Source organism: Abramis brama (genome assembly GCF_963993115.1).
Source record: "Abramis brama genome assembly, chromosome: 6".
In the NCBI taxonomy this organism is placed as follows: domain Eukaryota; kingdom Metazoa; phylum Chordata; class Actinopteri; order Cypriniformes; family Leuciscidae; genus Abramis; species Abramis brama.
In genome coordinates, this window is record NC_139968.1 from 8451990 (window position 1) to 8474598 (window position 22609).

Below are 22609 nucleotides of genomic sequence, written 5' to 3' on the forward strand. Positions count from 1 at the left end.
TTATTAATTCAATTCCGTTTTCTCTAAGAACGTCTATAATTAATCTGTTTATGAAGAGGAAAGTCTATACCAATAATAAAGAATTATATTATGATCATGTATATTATACCATGATCATTTATATGTATCATCAAAATCTATTAAATTTATATGATTTAATCTATAAAATAACTGTTGATTTAATTTTTTAATTTTTAAAGTTATTATTATTTTTATTTATTAAAATCTAAAATTAATAAAAAATAAAAGTAGTCTGTCTTTGAAGGGAAGAGAAAAGTCTTACCAATAATCAAGAATTATATTATGATCTTAAATATAGGCTAATAAATATCTATTCAATTAAATATATAATTTAATCTAGAAATTAAATAGCTGTTTCTAAGAAAGCTGTATTCATATATATTTTTAATAAAATCTATATAATTAATTAAACATTAAAATTAAATAAAACATTAATAAAAAGAGACATTTTTATTTAATTTTCATAATTTTATTTTTCATGCTACCAATGTTTTAGAAATAAAATCTGCTTTTCAAATCCTTTAGCATACTGAAGTATGATGGTATTACAGATGTACATTTTGGACCGCTCGCTTCATATGGTTTATTTACGATCTCTTTATGAACTTATTAAAGCGTTGCAGTGGTAGTTGCGTAGACTGTCAATGGAGGGACAGAAAGCTCTCAGATTTCATCAAAAATATCTTAATTTGTGTTGCGAAGATGAACGAAAGTCTTACAGGTTTGGAACGACATGAGGGAGAGTAATTAATGACAAATTTAATTTTTTTGGTGAACTATCCCTTTAAATATCTCTATAAATCCATAAAAGATTGTGGATGTCGTTTCATAAAAATGATTTGGGTTTTTTTCCCTCATATTTCCCCCCCCCCCCCCCCCCCCCCCTATTTCTAAGACTTTATTTTATTGGTTTGGGTATTTATTTATTTTCATAAAATGTACTTATGTTTTAAACCGTTACAACATCGTTGTCACTTACATGTCGATGTCTGTCTGAGCTGTCGACTGAAAGAGCCGTTGACATGACTAGCAGATTACACGATACCTATAATTGACAATAATAATCAACTGACACATTTAATTTGAATTATAATGTATATATGATAAATTACAGCGCGTCTATCATATCAGTAAGCGAGCCCCGGACGTGACGTCAACACATGGGCGGGGTTTCGGCTCCCACCGGAAGTCAGCCGAGCGAAATCACTGATTAGCTTCAAGAGTGATGGGACAGCTACAGTAATTCATTTACTCGGGTATGAACATTTTATTGAATTTAGTTATTTAAACTAATATATTCCAATTAAAAACCCCACCTAAAATTAACCGCTGGAATGTTAGTTATTTATTGTGTTATAAACACAAGCTAAGGGAGTCAAGCAGTTTAGCTTTGATTCGTAGCATGATCATCCCATATGGAGACTATAGTGAATTATCATTTAATAATATTCATCTTGAATAATTGCATGCCTGTTTGCAAGTGATTGTATTTGAACTGCCAAACGTGTCCCTTTAATCAGTATTTAATGCCTGGAAGCTACATGCTAAAGCTAAACTGTCAAAACATGCATGTAAACAAACTGGCAGCATCAGAACATCATGAGTTATTTATGAACCTCGACCTCGTGTTTCAAACTTCAAGGGAAGATATGTGTTATCTTTGATATGTGATATTTGTTGTGACAGCTTGATTGTCATATTAATGTGCATGTGTTTGTGTAGTTGCAGTTGTAAGTATGGCTCAGACTGAGAAGAAAACAGGACTTCTGAGGAGAACCTCCTCTTCCAAGAAGCCGCTGAAGGAGAAAGTGGTGCTCATGTATGAGGAGATATTTGCGGTGAGCTTTCATTTTAATATTCCAAATTATGTTTTTAATAAAATCTAAAAATAATAAAAAAACAAAAGACTGTCTATGAAGGGAAGATGAAAGTCTTGGCAATAATCAAGAGTTATATTATGATCTTAAATACTATGATTATTTATAAGTATCATAAAAATCTATTAAATTAAATCTATAATTTAATCTATAACTGTTTCTAAGAATGCTGTTTTTAATATAATATATAATTATTAAAAGAATAAAATAGTCTGTTTATGAAGGGAAGAGAAAAGTCTTACCAAGAATCAGTAATTATATTATTATCTTTAAAAAAAATTATAATTAATCCTGTACAATAAAATGATTGTTGACTTATTTATTTTTCTTAACACCGTGTTTTTTGTAAGAATGCTGTTTTTAATATTATCAATAACATAAAAGTTTGTTTATGAAAGGAAGATGAGAGTCTTACCATTAATCAAGAATTATATTATTATCTTAAATACTATGATTATTAATCCTTATCATTTTCTGAACACAAGAAACTTTTTTTAAATATATTTTTAATGAAATCTGAAATTAATCAAATTAAAAAGAGTGTCTATGAACGGAAGAGGGACAAATCTATAAAATTAATAATTGTATCTATGAAATACAATAACCTTTTCTAAGAAAACTTTTGATATATTTATAATAAAATCTTTAATTAATAGAAATAGAAATAAATAATACAATAAATTATAAAAAAGAGACGTTTTATTTTATTTTCAGTGCTTGCATTTGCATGTGCTTACAAGGTTTTAGAAAAAAAATCTGCTTTTCAAATCCTTTAAACAGTGTGAAATTATTACAAATGATCAATGTGGAAATCCTCATTTCAAACTCTGCTTTCATTTCTTGCCAAATGTAATATTGTAGATTGTAAACACAGTTTTTGCTCTTTCCCATCAGAAAGAAGACCCTACCAAGAACAACCCTCGCTTCTGGGATGAGCTCTTTCTGATGAAGGTCACTGGTCACACAGACGTGTTTGCTCTAGACTGATGTAGAACACCGTTTTATGAATAATAATGTGTATTTGCTTTGTCCAGGTGAATCTGGAGTATCTGGAAGGGAAGTTGGAGTCTCTGGATGGGGATGAAGTCATGAAAGTCAAAGACAACATCAACAGTTTGTTCCATCACTGTGTTCAAGCCCTGAGCGAAGAGCACCAGATCAAAGTAGTCAATGCACTCCAGGTAAAATCAATGAAGGAATTCAATCATTCATCCCCCAAATATATATATATATACAGTGAGGAAAATAAGTATTTGAACACCCTGCTATTTTGCAAGTTCTACCACTTAGAAATCATCCTCTCCTTAATACAGTGCAGTCGCCCTGTCCCATGTGCAGAAAAACACCCCCAAAGCATGATGCTACCACCCCCATGCTTCACAGTAGGGATGGTGTTCTTGGGATGGTACTCATCATTCTTCTTCCTCCAAACACGTTTAGTGGAATTATGACCAAAAAGTTCTATTTTGGTCTCATCTGACCACATGACTTTCTCCCATGACTCCTCTGGATCATCCAAATGGTCATTGGCAAACTTAAGACGGGCCTTGACATGTGCTGGTTTAAGCAGGGGAACCTTCCGTGCCATGCATGATTTCAAACCATGACGTCTTAGTGTATTACCAACAGTAACCTTGGAAACGGTGGTCCCAGCTCTTTTCAGGTCATTGACCAGCTCCTCCCGTGTAGTTCTGGGCTGATTTCTCACCTTTCTTAGGATCATTGAGACCCCACGAGGTGAGATCTTGCATGGAGCCCCAGTCCGAGGGAGATTGACAGTCATGTTTAGCTTCTTCCATTTTCTAATGATTGCAGTGGACCTTTTTTCACCAAGCTGCTTGGCAATTTCCCCATAGCCCTTTCCAGCCTTGTGGAGGTGTACAATTTTGTCTCTAGTGTCTTTGGACAGCTCTTTGGTCTTGGCCATGGTAGTAGTTGGATTCTTACTGATTGTATGGGGTGGACAGGTGTCTTTATGCAGCTAACGACCTCAAACAGGTGCATCTAATTTAGGATAATAAATGGAGTGGAGGTGGACATTTTAAAGGCAGACTAACAGGTCTTTGAGGGTCAGAATTCTAGCTGATAGACAGGTGTTCAAATACTTATTTTCCTCACTGTATATATATATAAGATGCAGTGTTGTCAGACCTTGAATAATGGAAAGAAAATAAGTTCATATTAATTTTTAAACATCACAATACTAATGTTTTAACTTAGGAAGAGTTTAGAAATCAATATTTGGTGGAATAACCCTGATTTTCAATCACAATTTTTCATGTTTTCGGCTTTGTTTGATGGCTTGTGACCATCCATAAAATGAATATGAACTTATTTTCTTTCCATTATTCGAGGTTATTATTCGTTTTCTGCAAATAAATGCTCTAAATGACTATTTTTAGTACAATGTTTGTTGTACTGATTTTACTTTGTTCATTGTGTGACAGAATAGGATGATTTTTATTTATAGTATTGAGAATTTCATATTGAAAAAGGATCACCATTGAGAATAATAGGAATAACTAACAAACAAACTCGAAAGATAAACATCTATACACATCATTTTGCATTTATGATAATGATAATTAAGTGTGCTTAATTATCATAAAAGTATTAATGGTGCTAAAAATACACTATCGTTCAAATGTTTGTGGTCAGTAAGATTTCTATTTTCCTGAAAGAAATTAATACTTTTATTCATCAAGCATGCATTAAATGGATCAAAAGTGACAGTAAAGACATTTATAATGTTGCATACAATTTCTATTTCAAAGAAATGCTGTTCTATTGATCAAATCATCTAAACTCTGAAGCTGTTTCAACATTGATAATAATAATAAATGTTTCTTGATCATCATATTAGAGTGATTTCTGAAGGATCATGTGACACTGAGGACTGGAGTAATGATGGAATCACAGGAATAAATTACATTTTACAATATATTCACATTATTTTAAATTGTAATAACTTTTTACAATATTACTGTTTTTACTGTATTTTTATTAAATAAATGCAGCCTTGGTGAACATAAGAGACTTCTTTCAAAACATATTTTTTTCTTTGCATTTTTAGGTTTAAACTTGACCTGTTGGAAACATAAAACTGTGTAGTTGTGAAATCAGCTTTTGTATTCGTTTACTTGCTGAACACATCATCGAGACACAATGTAACAGTTGCTTTTAACCTAAAGATCTGAATGAAAACGACTACAAATTTCTCTCCGCTTCTTCAGACCCTCTGTGCGCTCTTTAGAGGAGTTCACCAAAAGAACAAATCAGCCACAGGCTTCGACATCATCAACATGCTGATGGGCTTTGACAAAGCAGAGCTCAGGATGAAGGTCAGTCGTTTGTCCCACACACACACGTGATCTGCAGCTTTGAGTTTAAGTTTAAGTTGTGATGTGATTGTCCACACAGGAGCTAATGGAGAGCCTGGACAGTCTGCTGTGTGGCGACGGGTCAGAGAGTCTGAAGAGTCTGTGTCTAAAACTGCTGCTGTGTCTGGTCACTGTAAGATCCTTGTACAAAACCTGCTCGCTTTCATCTCTCACTTACAGAAAATCATGTATACGCACACCTCAGCTGGGAAAAGCAAGCAAAAACGGTCCTTTTACAATGGAAGTCAATGGGGGAAAGGCATTGGACCAAAAATAAGTGTTAAACTACACAAAGTTTCAAAAGGATGTTCATTGTTCACATGAGACTAGTGTGATATAATATCCTTTTTTCTTCTGCTTTGAACCCCTCTGCTATACTTTCCCCAAAGGCTTTCAGTTGTAAGTGTGGGTTTTTATAATCAATAGACGCGCTTCCATTACGCAAAACGTTCGCGATTTTTTCTAAATGGCGTCAAAAAACTATTTTGAAATGACGGCGTTTCCATTAACCGATGTTATGCGACTAAAACTTATTTTTTTCCTCTCGCGATCAGTAAAATCATTCCAAAAACCATGGCAACGGACGTTGGTAGGTTTATGTACTGTATCCCAGCCACTGCACTGGCCATTATTATTAATCGAAGGAGATGTATGTGTGTTTTCCAAGCATTAATGGTAAGGAACGACCCTTATTATACTTGAGAGTGGCTCATATGAGGAGTTTCTGGGTGTTTCTCACTCAGATCTGCTTCGAGGTCTTGATTGTGGCATTTATTTGAGGTTTAGAATCCATTATTCCTGTAATTATTTTGTCTTTTATGAATTTAATAAAGAACTCTGTCTCGTATTGTCCAAACACACCGCGTCATCTACGTCAGGTGACCTATAAATGTGCAAAAACTGTTTCCATTGCAGTTTTGCAAAATATTTCTTTTTAGAATTGCCTGAAAAACCCCCTCATGCGAGCATAAAAACTTGTTTTGCGATAAATGCGAGTTTTTGCGAAATTGACGTGTTTCCATTGGGCGTATTTACAATTCGCAATTTCAATTCGCGCAATTTGAAGGGTAATGGGAAACGCGGCTAGTGACTCTAACTCTCATTAGATCATTAGTAGACTTAGGTTAGGGTTCGGGTTAGTAGAATAAGTTACTTATAGTCAGTAGATTGTCTAAAGTAAACAATCGAAATGTGTTACCAATGTAACTAAGTAATGTAATTAGTTACATTTTAGGGAGTAACTCTTTACTTTTAGAAGTATCTTCCCCCAACATTAGTTATAATGTGTTTTTTTGTCTTTTAGGTCACAGATAATATTAGTCAGAACACCATACTGGAGTATGTGATGATCAACAGTATATTTGAGGCCATTCTGCAGGTAAATCTGCGATTGCTTGCGTTGTGTTTGACGTAATTTCTCAGTATTAATAGTGCACCGGTTTCCATCTCATCCGCCTCTTTGTGTCCAGATTCTGTCTGACGTTTCCAGTCGATCTCAGCATGGCTACGACGCAGTGGTGCTTTTAGCTCTACTGGTCAACTACAGGAAGTATGAGGTGAATGCACACAGGACACTTATATAGCACAATAAATAAGTGTTTTAGCACTAAATATCTGAAGCACTGATTGTAATATTTCTGTGAGACTCATTGTTTCCTCTGTTATATATAGTCTGTGAATCCGTACATCGTCAAACTGTCAATAGTGGATGACGAGCCGACACTTGATGTGAGTGATTAGGGAGATTCTTTAAATTCAAGATGGTTATCGAGTCGTTGTAATGTAGACATCTAATGCAATCTTTTCACAGGGCATGGGAATGGTCATCCACCACGCACTTACAGACTACAATAGGTAACATCACTGTAAAAAATGATATTATCAATAAGTTATGGCAGCATGTGTTTTTTTTTACATTGCTTTTTAGGAAACATTTATATGAACGATTTCATGTATTCTATCCAATATCCACAGGCAGTATAAAGACAAAGAAGAAGAAAACCAGGGAGGGTTTTTCTCGACACTAACCAGCATGGTATAAACCTTTTCTGTCATTTACTCATGTCTTTCCAAACCCATTTGACTTTTGTTTTGTTTTTGGGGAAACACTAAAGGAGATATTTTGCAGAATGTCTTTGCTGCTATTTTTTCCCATTCAATGAAAGTGCAGCTACAGTTTTATTATAACACTTCTTTGGTCTACAGGTGGGCAGTATGTTCATCGCTGACGCAGACGAGAAGCTGTCAGTGCAGTAAGTAAAAACTAAAACACCTTTAAAGGGATGGTTCGGAGTAATTTCGAACCTAGGGTCCTTTGCACCATGACCTCGAGCCAAACACCCCCCCAGAAGCCTTTTTTCCCTTGGTCGAACATTATTAAAGTTAGAGCTTATTTACAGATATCAGCCGAATTGCTTAGTGCAGGCGCTAATGGATCCAAGGCTGTATCTCGTAAATTACCCCACTAATAATGCCCAGAATGGCACCAAACTTCTACAGTAGTACAAATAGGTTCTGTACTCATAAAACGAGGCATTGGAAAGTTTGTAAATACATCAGGAGTTTATTTAAATAACAGTTGCCTGATGGTCCTGGCCTGTAAAAGTCCTGGCAGTTTTTTGGTATATCCCAATTTTTTTTTGACAACTTAGTGTTAACTAATAATTGTTATAAACTGGTACTACCAACAAAATATTAGTGCATTCCTGGAACTGGGCGTCGTTACACTACATCCTTATGCATCGCTTTCTGCCAGGACTTTTCCGGGCTTTTCCCAAATCACTGAAGTGACGTCTATGTCCGGGTTAGCGGTAGCCTTAGCCATCAGGCAAGTGTTATTTAAATAAACTCCTGATGTATTTACAAACTTGCCAATGCCTCGTTTTATGAGTACAGAACCTATTTGTACTACTGTAGAAGTTTGGTGCCATTCTGGGCATTATTAGTGGGGTAATTTACGAGATACATCCTTGGATCCATTAGCGCCTGCACTAAGCCATTCGGCTGATATCTCTAAATAAGCTCTAACTTTAATAATGTTCGACCGAGGGAAAAAAGGCTTCTGGGGGGTGTTTGGCTCGAGGTCATGGTGCAAAGGACCCTAGGTTCGAAATTACTCTGAACCATCCCTTTAACTGGTGATCACAAAGAAAATAGTACCTAAATTGCAATTATTTTTCATATACACCCCCATTCAAAAGTTTGGCGTCAGTAGGATTTTTTTAATGGGACATAACACACACAGTTTCTGCCAATCTCATGTTAATCTTCAGTACCTATAGAGTAGTATTGCATCCTTCGTATCTCCAAAGAGTCTTTAGTTTTTTGGCCATGTTTAGCACATGAATCCAACTCTTTAAAGGGTTAGTTCACCCAAAAATGAAAATTCTGTCAGTAATTACTCACCCTCATGTTGTTCCAACCCCGTAAGACCTTCGTTCATCTTCGGAACACAAATTAAGATATTTTTGATGAAATCTGAGAGCTGATCACTCCTCCATAGGCTGCTATGTGACCGAAACTTGCTGGCCCAGAAAAGTTATAAAAGAGATTGTTAATATAGTCCAAGTGACTCCAGTGGCTCAATCTTAAGTTTATAAAGCGACGAGAATACTTTTTGTGCGCAAAAACAAACAAAAATAACGACTTTATTCCACTATTCATTTCCTTCTCTCTGGGCCTCGTAGTGTTTTTGCGCAGCGCGTCTGTGTTACACGTCACCACGCATCACACACATGACCAGCGTCAGCCAATTGTGAGCCTACGTGGTGACGTGTAACACAGACGCGCAGCGCAAAAACACTACGAGGCCCAGAGAGAAGGAAATGAATAGTGGAATAAAGTCGTTATTTTTGTTTGTTTTTGCGCACAAAAAGTATTCTCGTCGCTTGATATACTTAAGATTGAGCCACTGGAGTCACTTGGACTATATTAACGATCTCTTTTATAACTTTTCTGGGCCAGCAAGTTTCGGTCACCTAGCAGCCTATGGAGAAGTGATCAGCTCTCAGATTTCATCAAAAATATCTTAATTTGTGTTCCGAAGATGAACGAAGGTCTTACGGGGTTGGAACAACATGAGGGTGAGTAATTACTGACAGAATTTTCATTTTTGGGTGAACTAACCCTTTAACAGTGTAAATACATCGGAATGCATGAAATGGCATTAGACATCCCCTTTAATGTGTTTGAAAGAATCTCTTATGCACAGCAAGGCTGCAGTTATGATGAAAAATCTTTCCCTTCTTGTATTACATCAAATGCTCCACGTGTCTGATGACTTTATTGTCCTTTAGGACTAATGAAGCCATCCTGCTCGCTCTGTATGAGGCCGTACATCTCAACAGAAACTTCATCACTGTTCTCGCGCAGGTCAGCACTACTCAGTGACAGTGTATTGTTCATTACTGTCTTTTATGCATTGGCGTTATTTTACACTTGCATATATATATGAATAGGCCTATGCTATACATTAAGAGGTCGTGGTTTATTTTCAACAGAGTCATCCAGAGATTGACATGTCAGCAACCCCCGCTGCTCCGGTCCCAGCCTCTCCCACGACCCCGCTGGGCACGACACCGCCCTCTCTGGACAGTGAGTTCTGTGAGATCTCATTCACTCACCCTCATGTCAAAGCCAAACGACCTTCTTTTCTTCTGCAGAACTCGAAAGTAGAAGTCATGATGCACCATATCTGAATTGAACATGAACACAAATTAGATTTAAGATTTACTCTGCTCTGTAGGTCAGATGGTCCAGTCTGTTGTGATTGGTCTACTCTGCTCTGTAGGTCAGATGGTCCAGTCTGTTGTGATTGGTCTACTCTGCTCTGATTGGTCAGATGGTCCAGTCTGTTGTGATTGGTCTACTCTGCTCTGATTGGTCAGATGGTCCAGTCTGTTGTGATTGGTCTACTCTGCTCTGATTGGTCAGATGGCCCAGTCTGTTGTGATTGGTCTACTCTGCTCTGATTGGTCAGATGACCCAGTCTATTGTGATTGGTCTACTCTGCTTGATGGTCAGATGGCCCAGTCTGTTGTGATTGGTCTACTCTGCACTGATTGGTCAGATGGCCCAGTCTGTTGTGATTGGTCTACTCTGCTCTGATTGGTCAGATGGCCCAGTCTGTTGTGATTGGTCTACTCTGCACTGATTGGTCAGATGACCCAGTCTATTGTGATTGGTCTACTCTGCTTGATGGTCAGATGACCCAGTCTGTTGTGATTGGTCTACTCTGCTCTGATTGGTCAGATGGCCCAGTCTGTTGTGATTGGTCTACTCTGCTCTGATTGGTCAGATGACCCAGTCTGTTGTGATTGGTCTACTCTGCTCTGATTGGTCAGATGGCTCAGTCTGTTGTGATTGGTCTACTCTGCTCTGATTGGTCAGATGACCCAGTCTGTTGTGATTGGTCTACTCTGCTCTGTAGGTCAGACGGCCCAGTCTGTTGTGATTGGTCTACTCTGCTCTGATTGGTCAGATGGTCCAGTCTGTTGTGATTGGTCTACTCTGCTCTGATTGGTCAGATGGCTCAGTCTGTTGTGATTGGTCTACTCTGCTCTGATTGGTCAGATGGCCCAGTCTGTTGTGATTGGTCTACTCTGCTCTGATTGGTCAGATGACCCAGTCTATTGTGATTGGTCTACTCTGCTTGATGGTCAGATGGCCCAGTCTGTTGTGATTGGTCTACTCTGCACTGATTGGTCAGATGGCCCAGTCTGTTGTGATTGGTCTACTCTGCTCTGATTGGTCAGATGGCCCAGTCTGTTGTGATTGGTCTACTCTGCACTGATTGGTCAGATGACCCAGTCTATTGTGATTGGTCTACTCTGCTTGATGGTCAGATGACCCAGTCTGTTGTGATTGGTCTACTCTGCTCTGATTGGTCAGATGGCCCAGTCTGTTGTGATTGGTCTACTCTGCTCTGATTGGTCAGATGACCCAGTCTGTTGTGATTGGTCTACTCTGCTCTGATTGGTCAGATGGCTCAGTCTGTTGTGATTGGTCTACTCTGCTCTGATTGGTCAGACGGCCCAGTCTGTTGTGATTGGTCTACTCTGCTCTGATTGGTCAGATGACCCAGTCTGTTGTGATTGGTCTACTCTGCTCTGATTGGTCAGACGGCCCGGTCTATTGTGATTGGTTGCAAATCTGTTACAAAGCTACGCTGGTTAATCAAGGAGTAAGACTGTAATTACTGATGACTCGTTTCAGGCAGTTCAGAATCGGTTCTTTGTTTTGGGAGACAATAGACCTTAGTCAGGGTAGTGCCATATTTAATTTTGTTCAATCGATTATACTTTTAAAAACATACCTATTGTTCAGCTGATGAAACGTCTTCAGAAGACAAAAACTTCACAAAACAGTTTTAAAAAGTTGAGGAAATGACATAATCTAGGACCTTTATACATCTATCCCTCACAGCCTCGTTTTCATCTGTGTTAACTTCAATATGGCGTCTAACCTGACTAAGGTCTATAACTCCATTTATCTGCACTTTGATCTTTGAAACTTTTGCAGAACTTTACATTCACAAACAGTTTCATTACACACTACATAAATAGTCATATCTGAAAAAGCATGCATTGCTTCATATTACTTTCAGTGGCTGTTATATAATAAAACAAACTACTATTAAATGGTCATAGCAGTAACCAGTAGGAAGGCTTGTTTGAATAATAAAATGCTTTGAGCTTTTTAAATAAATGTTGACCCTATGAATGGTGCCTTCAGTCTGTGTTATATAGTAGAGCAGCCCCACACTTCCTTAAACTAACGCCACGCTTACATTTGCCTCTAAGTCACGTGTCACTTGCTGCTGCTTTTTGCAATGCATCCTTTTGAAAACTTGATTTCCATTAGCTGTATGAAATATTAAATCCACTCAGATCTGGCAGACTGAAAATCCCATGGTGCATGTGGCGTGTTCTCATGCCTGAATGGGCCAACAGAGCTCAATTATCTATAATCATGATGGCACTGATTACTTGGTTGGTCAAAAAAATGCACTATATAATTACCTTATCTTAGTTAAGGACCATTCACGCCAAGGACAATAACAAGAGCATTTAAAGTGTCAGACAACAAAACTGCAGCACACACTTATAATAAAATCTATAATATAATATTGTTATTAATATCATTACTATTGTAATCGTTAGGGTTATTCTTCTTCTTATTGTTGTTATTATTTCGCTCTGAAAGTCTATGGCAGCCCATGGAACCGTATGGTAAAAAGTTATGAAATTTGGCACAATGATAGAGGAGAGTCAGAACATTGACCACAGCAATTTCGGAGTCTCTAACTCAATTCCTCTAGCGCCACCAACTGATCAAAAGTGATATGCAATTTATTCATATTGCATGTGATTTGTATTTGTGATTTATTTTTATTTTTTTCCAGCCATTTTGACTAAAATAATCTAAAAACGTCTTTAATCATTGTTGCAGTGTTTTTCTGAATCTTCCAGCCATGGTTGCATGTCCCTTTTGTGCTTGTTCCCGATAATATCTGCTTGCGGATATACTTTTTTTGTTTTTGTTATAGTTATAGTCTTGCTACATACTCTAAAATGTGGACTTTCTAATTAATACTTTTAGTGTGTAGTAGAAATACACGAATTAGGGCGAATGATCATTCTCAGAAATGATTCACCATTCTTTCATTCTCTCTTGGCAGTGATGAATAATCCTGAGCTTCCTCTGGACCCGAACTTGCAGACAAGTAATCTTCTTATAACGTTCCTGAAATATTCCTCCATCATAATGCAGGACACCAAAGGCAAGATATCACTTTTCCTGTACTCAACGTTTTCCAAAAGCCTAGTGAGCTTCCTTCCTGCCTACAGCCTACCTAGGCAGCGTCCGAACTCAAATGGAACTAGTAGACTCGGCTAACTATTGATTTCAGTGGAGTTTGTTGTTAGCATGTTGCTAAGCTAATGACATGATACTCTTATAAGCATAAAAACAAAAAGTACACACACTTTTTGATAAAATAGTACATTTTTAATTGGTGTTTGATTAATTATATGTATTACCTTATATTTATTATCAGCATTTTTCCTGCTGCTTCCACCATTTTTTGATTTTGGAGCTTGTTGCAATGCATTATGGGATTGCATTCTTTTGCAAAGGATACATGCAGTCTTGCATTTGGCCGAAAGGTGTCATAGAAGGCAACATAACTCTACCTACTATCTACTTTTTTGGAACAGCTTCTGAGTTAACGCACTTAATGCCTTAAAGTGCTGCCTACGTAGGGAGCTCACTAGATTTTGGAACGGAGCCATTTATTTATCTTATGTTTAGACCATGATTGTGCACAGCTTACAATAGTTTTTCTCTGTATATTCTCAGATGAACACAGACTCAACAGTGCCCGACTGTGCCTCATCATTCTGACCTGTATAGCTGAGGTATGTTTCATTCTTTTTTGTGTGTGTGTGTGTGTGTGTGTGTGTGTGTGTGTGTGAACGATTCCCTCCTTTGACCGCTTGTCCTCTCGCTGTCTGTTCAATAGGACCAGTATGCCGATGCCTTTCTCCATGATGATAACATGAACTTCAGGGTCAACTTGCACAGAATGGTAAGAGTCTCATTTCCCATGTCTGTAAATAGCAGAATCCAAATGCAGCAACAATGTTTCTGGCATACAAAACAGCCGACTGCCTGACCCCATGTTACATCCAATCCATTATTAAATGGAGCCTCACTGCTGCGGTAAATCCACTTAAAAAGCTCCCGTCTCTCTCCATGTGAAAACAGCCCACCTGTGCAGTCTAACTCTTGTACTTTTGACTGAAATCAGCCTTGTCCAAGTCAAAAATGTAACAAAATAAAATAAATGAAGGCCATACATTGAAAGTCAATGCTGTTTGGACTGGTTGAAGTCATATCTTAAATATACCGGTCTCTTACTGACATCACATGTGTTTCAGCCCATGAGACACCGGAAGAAAGCCGTGGATAAGAACGTCCCCTCCCGACCTTTAGTGTGTGCGGTTCTGGGTGAGTCGAGTGTTCAGAACCAGGGATTTCTTTTGTGAATGATTTTATGATTATATGTATAATTTTGTGAACGTTTATATGAGTATTCCTTGTCTTTGCAGATCTGATGGTCGAGTTCATTGTTACTCATATGATGAAGGAATTTCCTATGGATCTCTATGTGTGAGTAATATGTATATGTACGTGTGTGCGTTAAGAAAGAAACGTATTTTTGTTGGTAAAACATGGACATTTTTTGTTATTTTTATGCTAGTGTTCATTGTCTTTGTGGGTTTTGGTTCATTTTCTGTCGTAGGCTGTAAGGACCTTTGAAATAACTTTGAAATTACATTTGGCGATATGGACCCGCCTGGAATTTCGTTAGCCGTGCGTTTACTGGAAAATAATTGCACTCCTTAAACCGTTTGTCAGCCAGTCAGAATCAAGCATTCAGCAGCCCTGTAGGATAGGCAGTTTTAAATACTGCAATGCTTAGATAAATGTGGATATGGTGAGAATGAATTGTTTTATTTATTTTAGGCGCTGCATTCAAATAATTCACAAACTGATCTGCTACCAGAAGAAGTGCCGAGTTAGACTGCACTACACATGGAGAGACTTCTGGTCAGGTACGATCGCTACAATGCGAACAAAAGGCAGAAGTGTTGAAATTATTATTATTAGTATTTTTTTCTGTTCTTTATTTTTTGTTTAGCTTTTTCTTCTTTTATTTTTATGTTATGCCTTTTCTATCCTTTTGTTTTGTTTACATTTTTAGTTCTTTTTTACATTGTTTTATTTTATTTTTTTCATTTCATTTTTTGTTTTGTGTTTCGCTTCTGTTTTTGTTTTTTTACAATGTTTTTTAGGGTTTTTTGTTCATTTATTTATTTGTTTATTTATTGCTTTGTTTCGTTTTTGTTTTTTTACAGTGTTTTTTTATTGTTTTTTGTGTTCATTTATTTATTTATTTATTGCTTTGTGTTTCGTTTTTGTTTTTGACAGTGTTTTTTATTGTGTTTTTTGTGTTCATTTATTTATTTTTTGCTTTGTGTTTCGTTTTTGTTTTTGACAGTGTTTTTTATTGTGTTTTTTGTGTTCATTTATTTATTTTTTGCTTTGTGTTTCGTTTTTGTTTTTTAGTGTTTTTTGTTCATTTATTTATTTGTTTATTTATTGCTTTGTTTCGTTTTTGTTTTTGACAGTGTTTTTTATTGTTTTTTTGTGTTCATTTATTTATTTATCTATTGTTTTGCGTTTCGTTTTTGTTTTTTACAGTGTTTTTTATTGTTTTTTTGTGTTCATTTATTTATTTATTTTTTGCTTTGTGCATGTGTTTATTTCTACATAGTTTTTATTTATAATAAGAATAATAAAGAAAAAACTCTTTAAATATTTCTCTGCAACCCCTTATAATGAATCTGTTAATGATCATCTAAATCTGTGCTGGCAGTTGTGTGGGGTCACAGGTCAAAATAGTCAAATAGTCATCGAACAGCTTCAGATGGCTCTGTTGATTTGTGTTTTTCCAGCTCTCATTAACCTTCTGAAGTTCCTGCTGTCTAATGAGACCATTCTTCTGGCAAAGCACAATATCTTCCAGCTGGCTCTTCAGGTAAAACACACTCACTATGAGCAGTACAGATACACTTGGGGTTCACATTTCACACTCTAGGAACGTTTACGTTCTCTCACCTTTCCTGACGTCCTCGTTCTTTCTTTGTTTGTAGGTGGTGAACCTCTTTAATATGTTCATCACATATGGAGACACGTTTCTGCCCACCCCCAGCAGTTACGACGAGCTCTATTACGAGATTATACGCATGCATCAGGTGTTCGATAACCTCTACTGTATGGGTAAGTCACCACTTCAGCCCTGCTGTGTGTGTACATGCTCATTTTTTCCCATAATCCCTAAAGCACTAACCTGATCTTCATGACGCCTCAGTGCTGAGAGTCTCCACCAACGCTGGCCAGTGGAAGGAGCCCGCTAGTAAAGTTACGCACGCTCTTGTCAACGTCAGGTAAAACCCTTACATTAACATCTTTTGAAATGGACAGGTTTATTGAAACTATCATACTTGATACATCAGGTGTTTATAGCTTATATAATATGATATAGTGAGAATTTGAAGCTCATACATGAGGAGAAAAAAACACATCAGCTTTATTCAGAGGCCCAAACTGAGCAAAAATATGCAATTTGGTGCATTTGCTGATATTTATATGGCCAAAACAATATGATGAAATTGTAAAATTACCCCTGAAAGATCTTTTTATAGTCATTATTGTGTTAGATGAGAAAAGCATTGAATAGACATTACAAAAAATAGCTTTAGAAAGAAATATTTTGATTCGACAGAATTTATTACACATAAACTTTTAAGGCTACAATGTGGCCATAACATTTTTTGATATGACATTTAGGTATAGTCATTAAAATGGCTGATTCATTCAGGAATGAAGCAAGAGAGCATCTTTATGAATGACTCACTGATTCATCGATTCGTTCAAAACCGCAGATTCATTCACACCAATGTATGTTGATCCAGACACACAACAACTCTGCTCTGGCTTTGTCTGGAATTATTATAGACTGTCATGTCTAAAATGTAACACATACACTTTTTGTTTATTGAGCTGTTGTATAAAATCAATATCATATTTGCGCTCGTGCAGATATTCAGGGGAAAACCGGCACACTTGCTTATGTGATATTGCTAAACTGAGATGAACAAATAAACATTCCTCAAAAAGCCTGATAATCATATTTGATAGTCACATTTTGACATAACGTTTCTAACAAATAATGTACGGTTAATTGTGTGAAGCAAAGTTGCTTCAGCCCAGTAAGTGAAATATTATGATAACATTATGAAAGTTATCCTCATGTTTACTTTATAAAAATCAGTAAAGATTTCACCTCAAAAGGACACGTGAACCACCTGGACGTTTGTACAATTATACTAAAAGGCCTTTTACTTGCTAAAAAGTATAAACTATAAATCAGACGACAGATTGTTTTGATAATTTAGAGGCCATAGAAGTTGCATATCAAATATGATACAGTAGGCTGTATAGGGTTCATTTTAAATAGTTTTCATAATAAATATTGCGATGATTTATTTCACTCTTTATTTAAATTATCATAGTTTTTAAAATATAATACTTTTTGTAATTAGCAAAAATATTATAATTTTTTTACATTGAAGGACTTTCTATAAAAGCCATAAACATGACTATAAAAGAAAAATTTAGGATAAAGATATTATTGAATATTTATATACTTATATAATATATATTAATTTGCATACCAGTTACATGTATGTTATAAAGATGCTGGATGAAATCATGGACTGCTTTAGTTTAAGTCTGTGACTAACATTGGAGAGCTTTGGTATTGTGTGCGTTTTTGTATTATTTGGTTTGGTTTGGGGCGTAGTGAATAAATTATTGATTTTAGAGTCTGAGGTAATGTGGGAGCGTTCTCTGGGCTTTCAGAGACGTCAGCATGTGTTTGTGCCGCACAAAAGAACTCGACCGTTGTTGTATTTTTAAAGCATACATAATGCAAAGCATTACAGCAGAACCACATCTGAAAGAACCACACCTTTGAACTTCCATATAATGCTACCTTTTATTCTCACGCAGACATGTGATAGGACAGCTAGTATGGCGTTTTTCAGTGCAGGTCACATACTCAAGTATATGAAATATGTCTCATTTTGCCTGTTTTTCTTTGTTTTTGTACTTTCAGAGCAATTATTAACCATTTCAATCCTAAGATTGAGTCGTACGCTGCTGTGAACCACATCTCGCAGCTCTCAGAAGATCAGGTAACTGAATACGTTCACATCAGATTGACGCTCATATAACAAATTCGGTGTCTTATAAAGATCAAATAAAGAAATAAACTCATAACAACAGACTTTAATGGGTTTCTGCAAAGAAAATTAACTTTTAGCCTTGTAATTATTATAATTTTATGGTTATTATAATTGATTATAATGTTGAAATCTATAAATACACCACTGTTTGAAAGTTTGCGGTCAGTAAGATTTGAAAAAATATATATATATATTATTTTATTCAGCAAGGATGCATTAAATTAATCAAAAGTGACTATTGTTTACTATTTCAAATGAATGCAATGTCATTCTGCATAATAAGAAATGTTTCTTAATCATCAAATCATCATATTAGAGTGATTTCTGAAGGACCATGTGACACTGAAGACTGGAGTAATGATGTTGAAAATTCAGCTTTGATCACAGGAATAAATTACACTTTACAACATATTCACATAGAAAACAGTTATTACAGTTTTTTTGTATTTTTAATCAAATAAATGCAGCCTTGGTGAGCATAAGAGTCTTCTTTAAAAAGAGAAAAATAGTAAAATAAATATATTACAATAAATTAAAATAATAATAGATTGTCGACTTGTAATAATAGTTATAATGTAATAATGGACCGAAATTTCACCGTTACGATCTGGAACACCAATTGTCAAGTTAATTATAATGTAATTTCTACCACATTTTTAGGTTTTCATTAAATTTGTGCTGGAAATGACGGCGTTGGAAATGAAATAACTAGCTTTTTATGTATCTAAATACATCCACACTTTATTTATGTACCTGTGTACTGTGGCACGGCATCTAGTCATCCTGTGAAATGAGAGAATTGGTGTGGAATCTGAATAGGCAAAAACTCTATATGTGTCTGGATGAAAACCCTCTTATAGAAGAGCTGTTCATCGGGGCCGTCACAGGTGTTTGTGGCCTCAGGTGTGGCTTAATTACCCTTTGATCTGTTGGGTAATGATGCCCTGTGCTGGAAGTGAGGTCAGTTTTACAGATGGTAATGCCAGCTGTCAGTCGCAATCCCAAAATCTCGTCTCTTTTATCTCGCAGTGCCAGATGCTTCCACACGACCTCTATCTACCCTCTCTGGCTCGCTTCGTTTAGTTGAAGTGCATGGGTGTGTGTCTTTCCATCAGCCTGTCAAATTCCAGACCAATCCACTTTAAAATCACTGTTCACAATGTGACTTCAAACTGCCTGTAGTTTGGGAAAGCTAGAGTATCTTGCCACAATTACCACAGAAAACTGCTTTGATTTGTCTCTTATTTTGACTAAGACAGTTGTTGGACATGGTGCTATTTGCAAAGGGTCTTGGAGCATCTAAACCTCTCTGAATATAATGAGAAATTCAATAAAAAAATATAATTTGGGGTTCTCTTGTTAAATATCTACCAAAATAATCTTCCAAAAAATGTAGCAGAACCTATCAAAATATAGATTTTTTTTTTCCCCAAGATAAAATGTCAGAAAATATTAAGTATTATTTCAAAAAAGATAATTACAGTTTTAATAATGTTTATTAAAATGTATTAAAATACCATTACATTTAATTAAATTATTTTGTTACATCAATTTTATTTTTTAAATACAGGAATAAAATAACAACATAACGTAACATTTGCTTTATTTAAAAAAAATTATATATATTTCAAAAGTAAAATTCAACATTTTGAGACTCTAAAATATGCTTACTTGTAGCTGGTCAAATACAGGACAAAACAACAACAAAAAACTTTATCTAGGGCTGTTTGACTGCATTAAAGCTCTAATTCATAATGAATTATACAACCACAAAAGCTTTAATGCAGAGTCAAGGAGCTTTAGATACAGTTTTGTTGTGTTGTTTTGTCCTGTATTTGACCAGCTACAAGTAAGCAAATGTTTTGTGTTACATTTTATAAGATGAATGCAAAGTTTGCAAATTGAGTTCTTGCTTGGTCAGCTGATATTTAGAGAACAGTGCGACGGAAAGCGCGTGCCATTTGTGGTGTATCAGAAGTCATGTGATCATTCCAGTGTGTTCCTGTAGTCCTATCAGACATAAACCACATGTCTTTAGACCATTGTTATAACATAGATAATATTCCATAGTCTTCCAAGTGGATTTGTGTCGATGCATTGTTTTTGTTTTTTGTTTTTTTGGTAACACTTTATAATAAGGTTCATTAGTTAACATTAGTTAATGTATTGACTAGCATGAACTAACCATTAACAATATAATTTTCTTACTGTTTGTGTTATTATTTGTTAATGTTTGTTAAAAATACAGTCGTTCATTGTTAGTTGACAGTGCATTAATGTTATCAAGGTTTGAAAAAAGTATTCGAAAATGTTGAAATTAACATTAACAAATATTAATAAATGCTGTATAAGTGCAGTTCATTATTAGTTCATGCTAACTAATGTAGTTAACTAATGTTAACTAATTAATGTTATTGTAAAGTGTTACTGTCTTTTTACATACTGAGGGGACAGTTGAAATTATGGTAATTGATGTTGAGCAGAGATGAAGTTGGGTTGAATCTGTAATTTTTGTCGTTCTCTGCTCTGTAGGTGCTGGAGGTGGTACGGTCAAACTACGACACGCTAACCTTGAAGCTGCAGGACGGTCTGGATCAGTTCGAGCGTTATTCAGAGCAGCCTAGAGAAGCAGGCTTTTTCAAGGAGCTGGTAAGCTTTTGAGTCGCTTGGCAAGCTACTTCCTTCCTTTGGTTATAATAACTTGTATGGTACAGTATACAACACCGTACAATCACAGAATAGGAGAGAGAGATCATGCTTTGAAGACTAATACACTATTCTCTCCGTCATCTCTGATGAAATCAGCCGGTTTTTTCTACATTAGGGCTGTTTTAGACGGACTGTTCGAAAGTATTCGCTTACTGGATCCTTGGACTGAAAACTTTCCAGGAGGTTTAAATGATCTGATTGAAAACATAACATTCGATCTCTTGTCCAAAAACCTGGTTCTTTTCGCTGATTTAATGTATTGATTGAAATTATGAATCAGTAATTTATTTATTTTTACCACTATATAATGAAATAGTGATGTTAATCGAATTATAAATGTCAATTCATGATATGTAAATATATCACATTCAACTGTGTACATTGTGTCAAGTTATCAATGCTGGAATTGTAAAGCCGAACATTTTGGTGTCGATCCAACCTACTTTTCCTACTTAACTGAGCCCACTTTGCCCTTAGGAACACATTGTTGCGTTAAATTTTTATGTAAAGTGAATTTATGACCACTCACACACCTGCCTCAACGCTTTTCTTTTCATGGTGGCAGGATATCAATTTGTTTTAATGCACAGATACTGTTTTTCTCTTCTTCTAGGTGCGCTCCATCAGTCTGAACGTGAGGAAGAACGTGTCTCTAAGCACCATGAGTCAGGATCTTCTGCTGAAGGAATTCTCCTCTATATCCTGAATCAACAGCACTTTTGACCTGTGTTTAGGACCTTCATACTGACATTTCTATCACCCTTTACATCTGAGGCTTCTCAATGTTACACCAGATTTTACAGCGGACAGAACTGGATTTGATCCCCAGACTGTATTATTGATGCTGTGTGTGTTTGGTCGCACTCAGAACAGACTTGTATTGGCTCAACAAAGCAATCAGCCCATCTTTGCACAATGTGTGGTATTTTCTTTTCTTTTCTCCTTATATTGGTGGTCTGGTGTTTTTTCAGTTGATTAAACTGCATATTCTTCATTGCCTTAGTATAAAACCGATCAAACCATTGTGCTCACACAGACTTGCCACTTATTTTATTCATTTTCTATATACCGCTTTTGTGTCCAGTCGAGTGAATGCACACAAAATAACCTTGCATGAACCTGAAAAAAATGTCTGGGTCATCACTGATATATTTAAAGGAAAGAAAATTATAATTTGCGTTAATAAAATGCCATTAAGATTTTTATTAAGATTTGCACTCTTGACATATTTTCATGACAATTAAACAAATTTTCTCAAAATTCTCATTACCGTAATGCAAAAAGAAAAGAATTCTCATTACCGTAATGCAAAAAGAAAAGAATTGTCATTACCGTATTGCAAAAAGAAAATATTTCCCATTACCGTAATGCAAAAAGAAAACAATTCTCATTACCATAATGCAAAAAGAAAACAATTATCATTCCATAATGCAAAAAGAAAAGAATTCACATTACTGTACAGCAAAAAGAAAAGAATTCCCATTACCATAATGCAAAAAGAAAAGAATTCACATTACTGTACGGCAAAAAGAAAAGAATTCCCATTACCGTAATGCAAAAAGAAAAGAATTCCCATTACTGTAATGCGAAAAGAATTCCCATTACCGTAATGTAAAAAGAAAAGAATTCTCATTCTGTAATGCAAAAAGAAAATAATTGTCATTACCGTAATGCAAAAAGAAAAGAATTCCCATTACCGTAATGCAAAAAGAAAACAATTCACATTACTGTACGGCAAAAAGAAAAG

At 35.8% G+C, this 22609-nt stretch overlaps 1 protein-coding gene across 1 annotated transcript; it reads left to right on the forward strand.

The window, feature by feature from the left end:
* The first annotated feature begins 1176 nt into the window (after positions 1 to 1176).
* armh3 (armadillo like helical domain containing 3) lies at positions 1177 to 21895 on the forward strand. Its single transcript, XM_084117507.1, has 26 exons — positions 1177 to 1277; positions 1744 to 1859; positions 2793 to 2849; positions 2933 to 3079; positions 5132 to 5239; positions 5319 to 5411; positions 6582 to 6656; positions 6748 to 6834; positions 6950 to 7006; positions 7089 to 7132; positions 7253 to 7313; positions 7484 to 7530; positions 9574 to 9649; positions 9778 to 9871; positions 12957 to 13058; positions 13637 to 13695; positions 13800 to 13865; positions 14218 to 14287; positions 14389 to 14449; positions 14807 to 14895; positions 15799 to 15881; positions 15997 to 16123; positions 16215 to 16290; positions 18024 to 18102; positions 20686 to 20802; positions 21476 to 21895. The coding sequence occupies exons 2-26, from the start codon at positions 1758 to 1760 to the stop codon at positions 21566 to 21568; spliced, it is 2070 nt and encodes a 689-aa protein (XP_083973633.1). The 5' UTR covers positions 1177 to 1277; positions 1744 to 1757; the 3' UTR covers positions 21569 to 21895.
* The last annotated feature ends 714 nt before the right edge of the window (positions 21896 to 22609 follow it).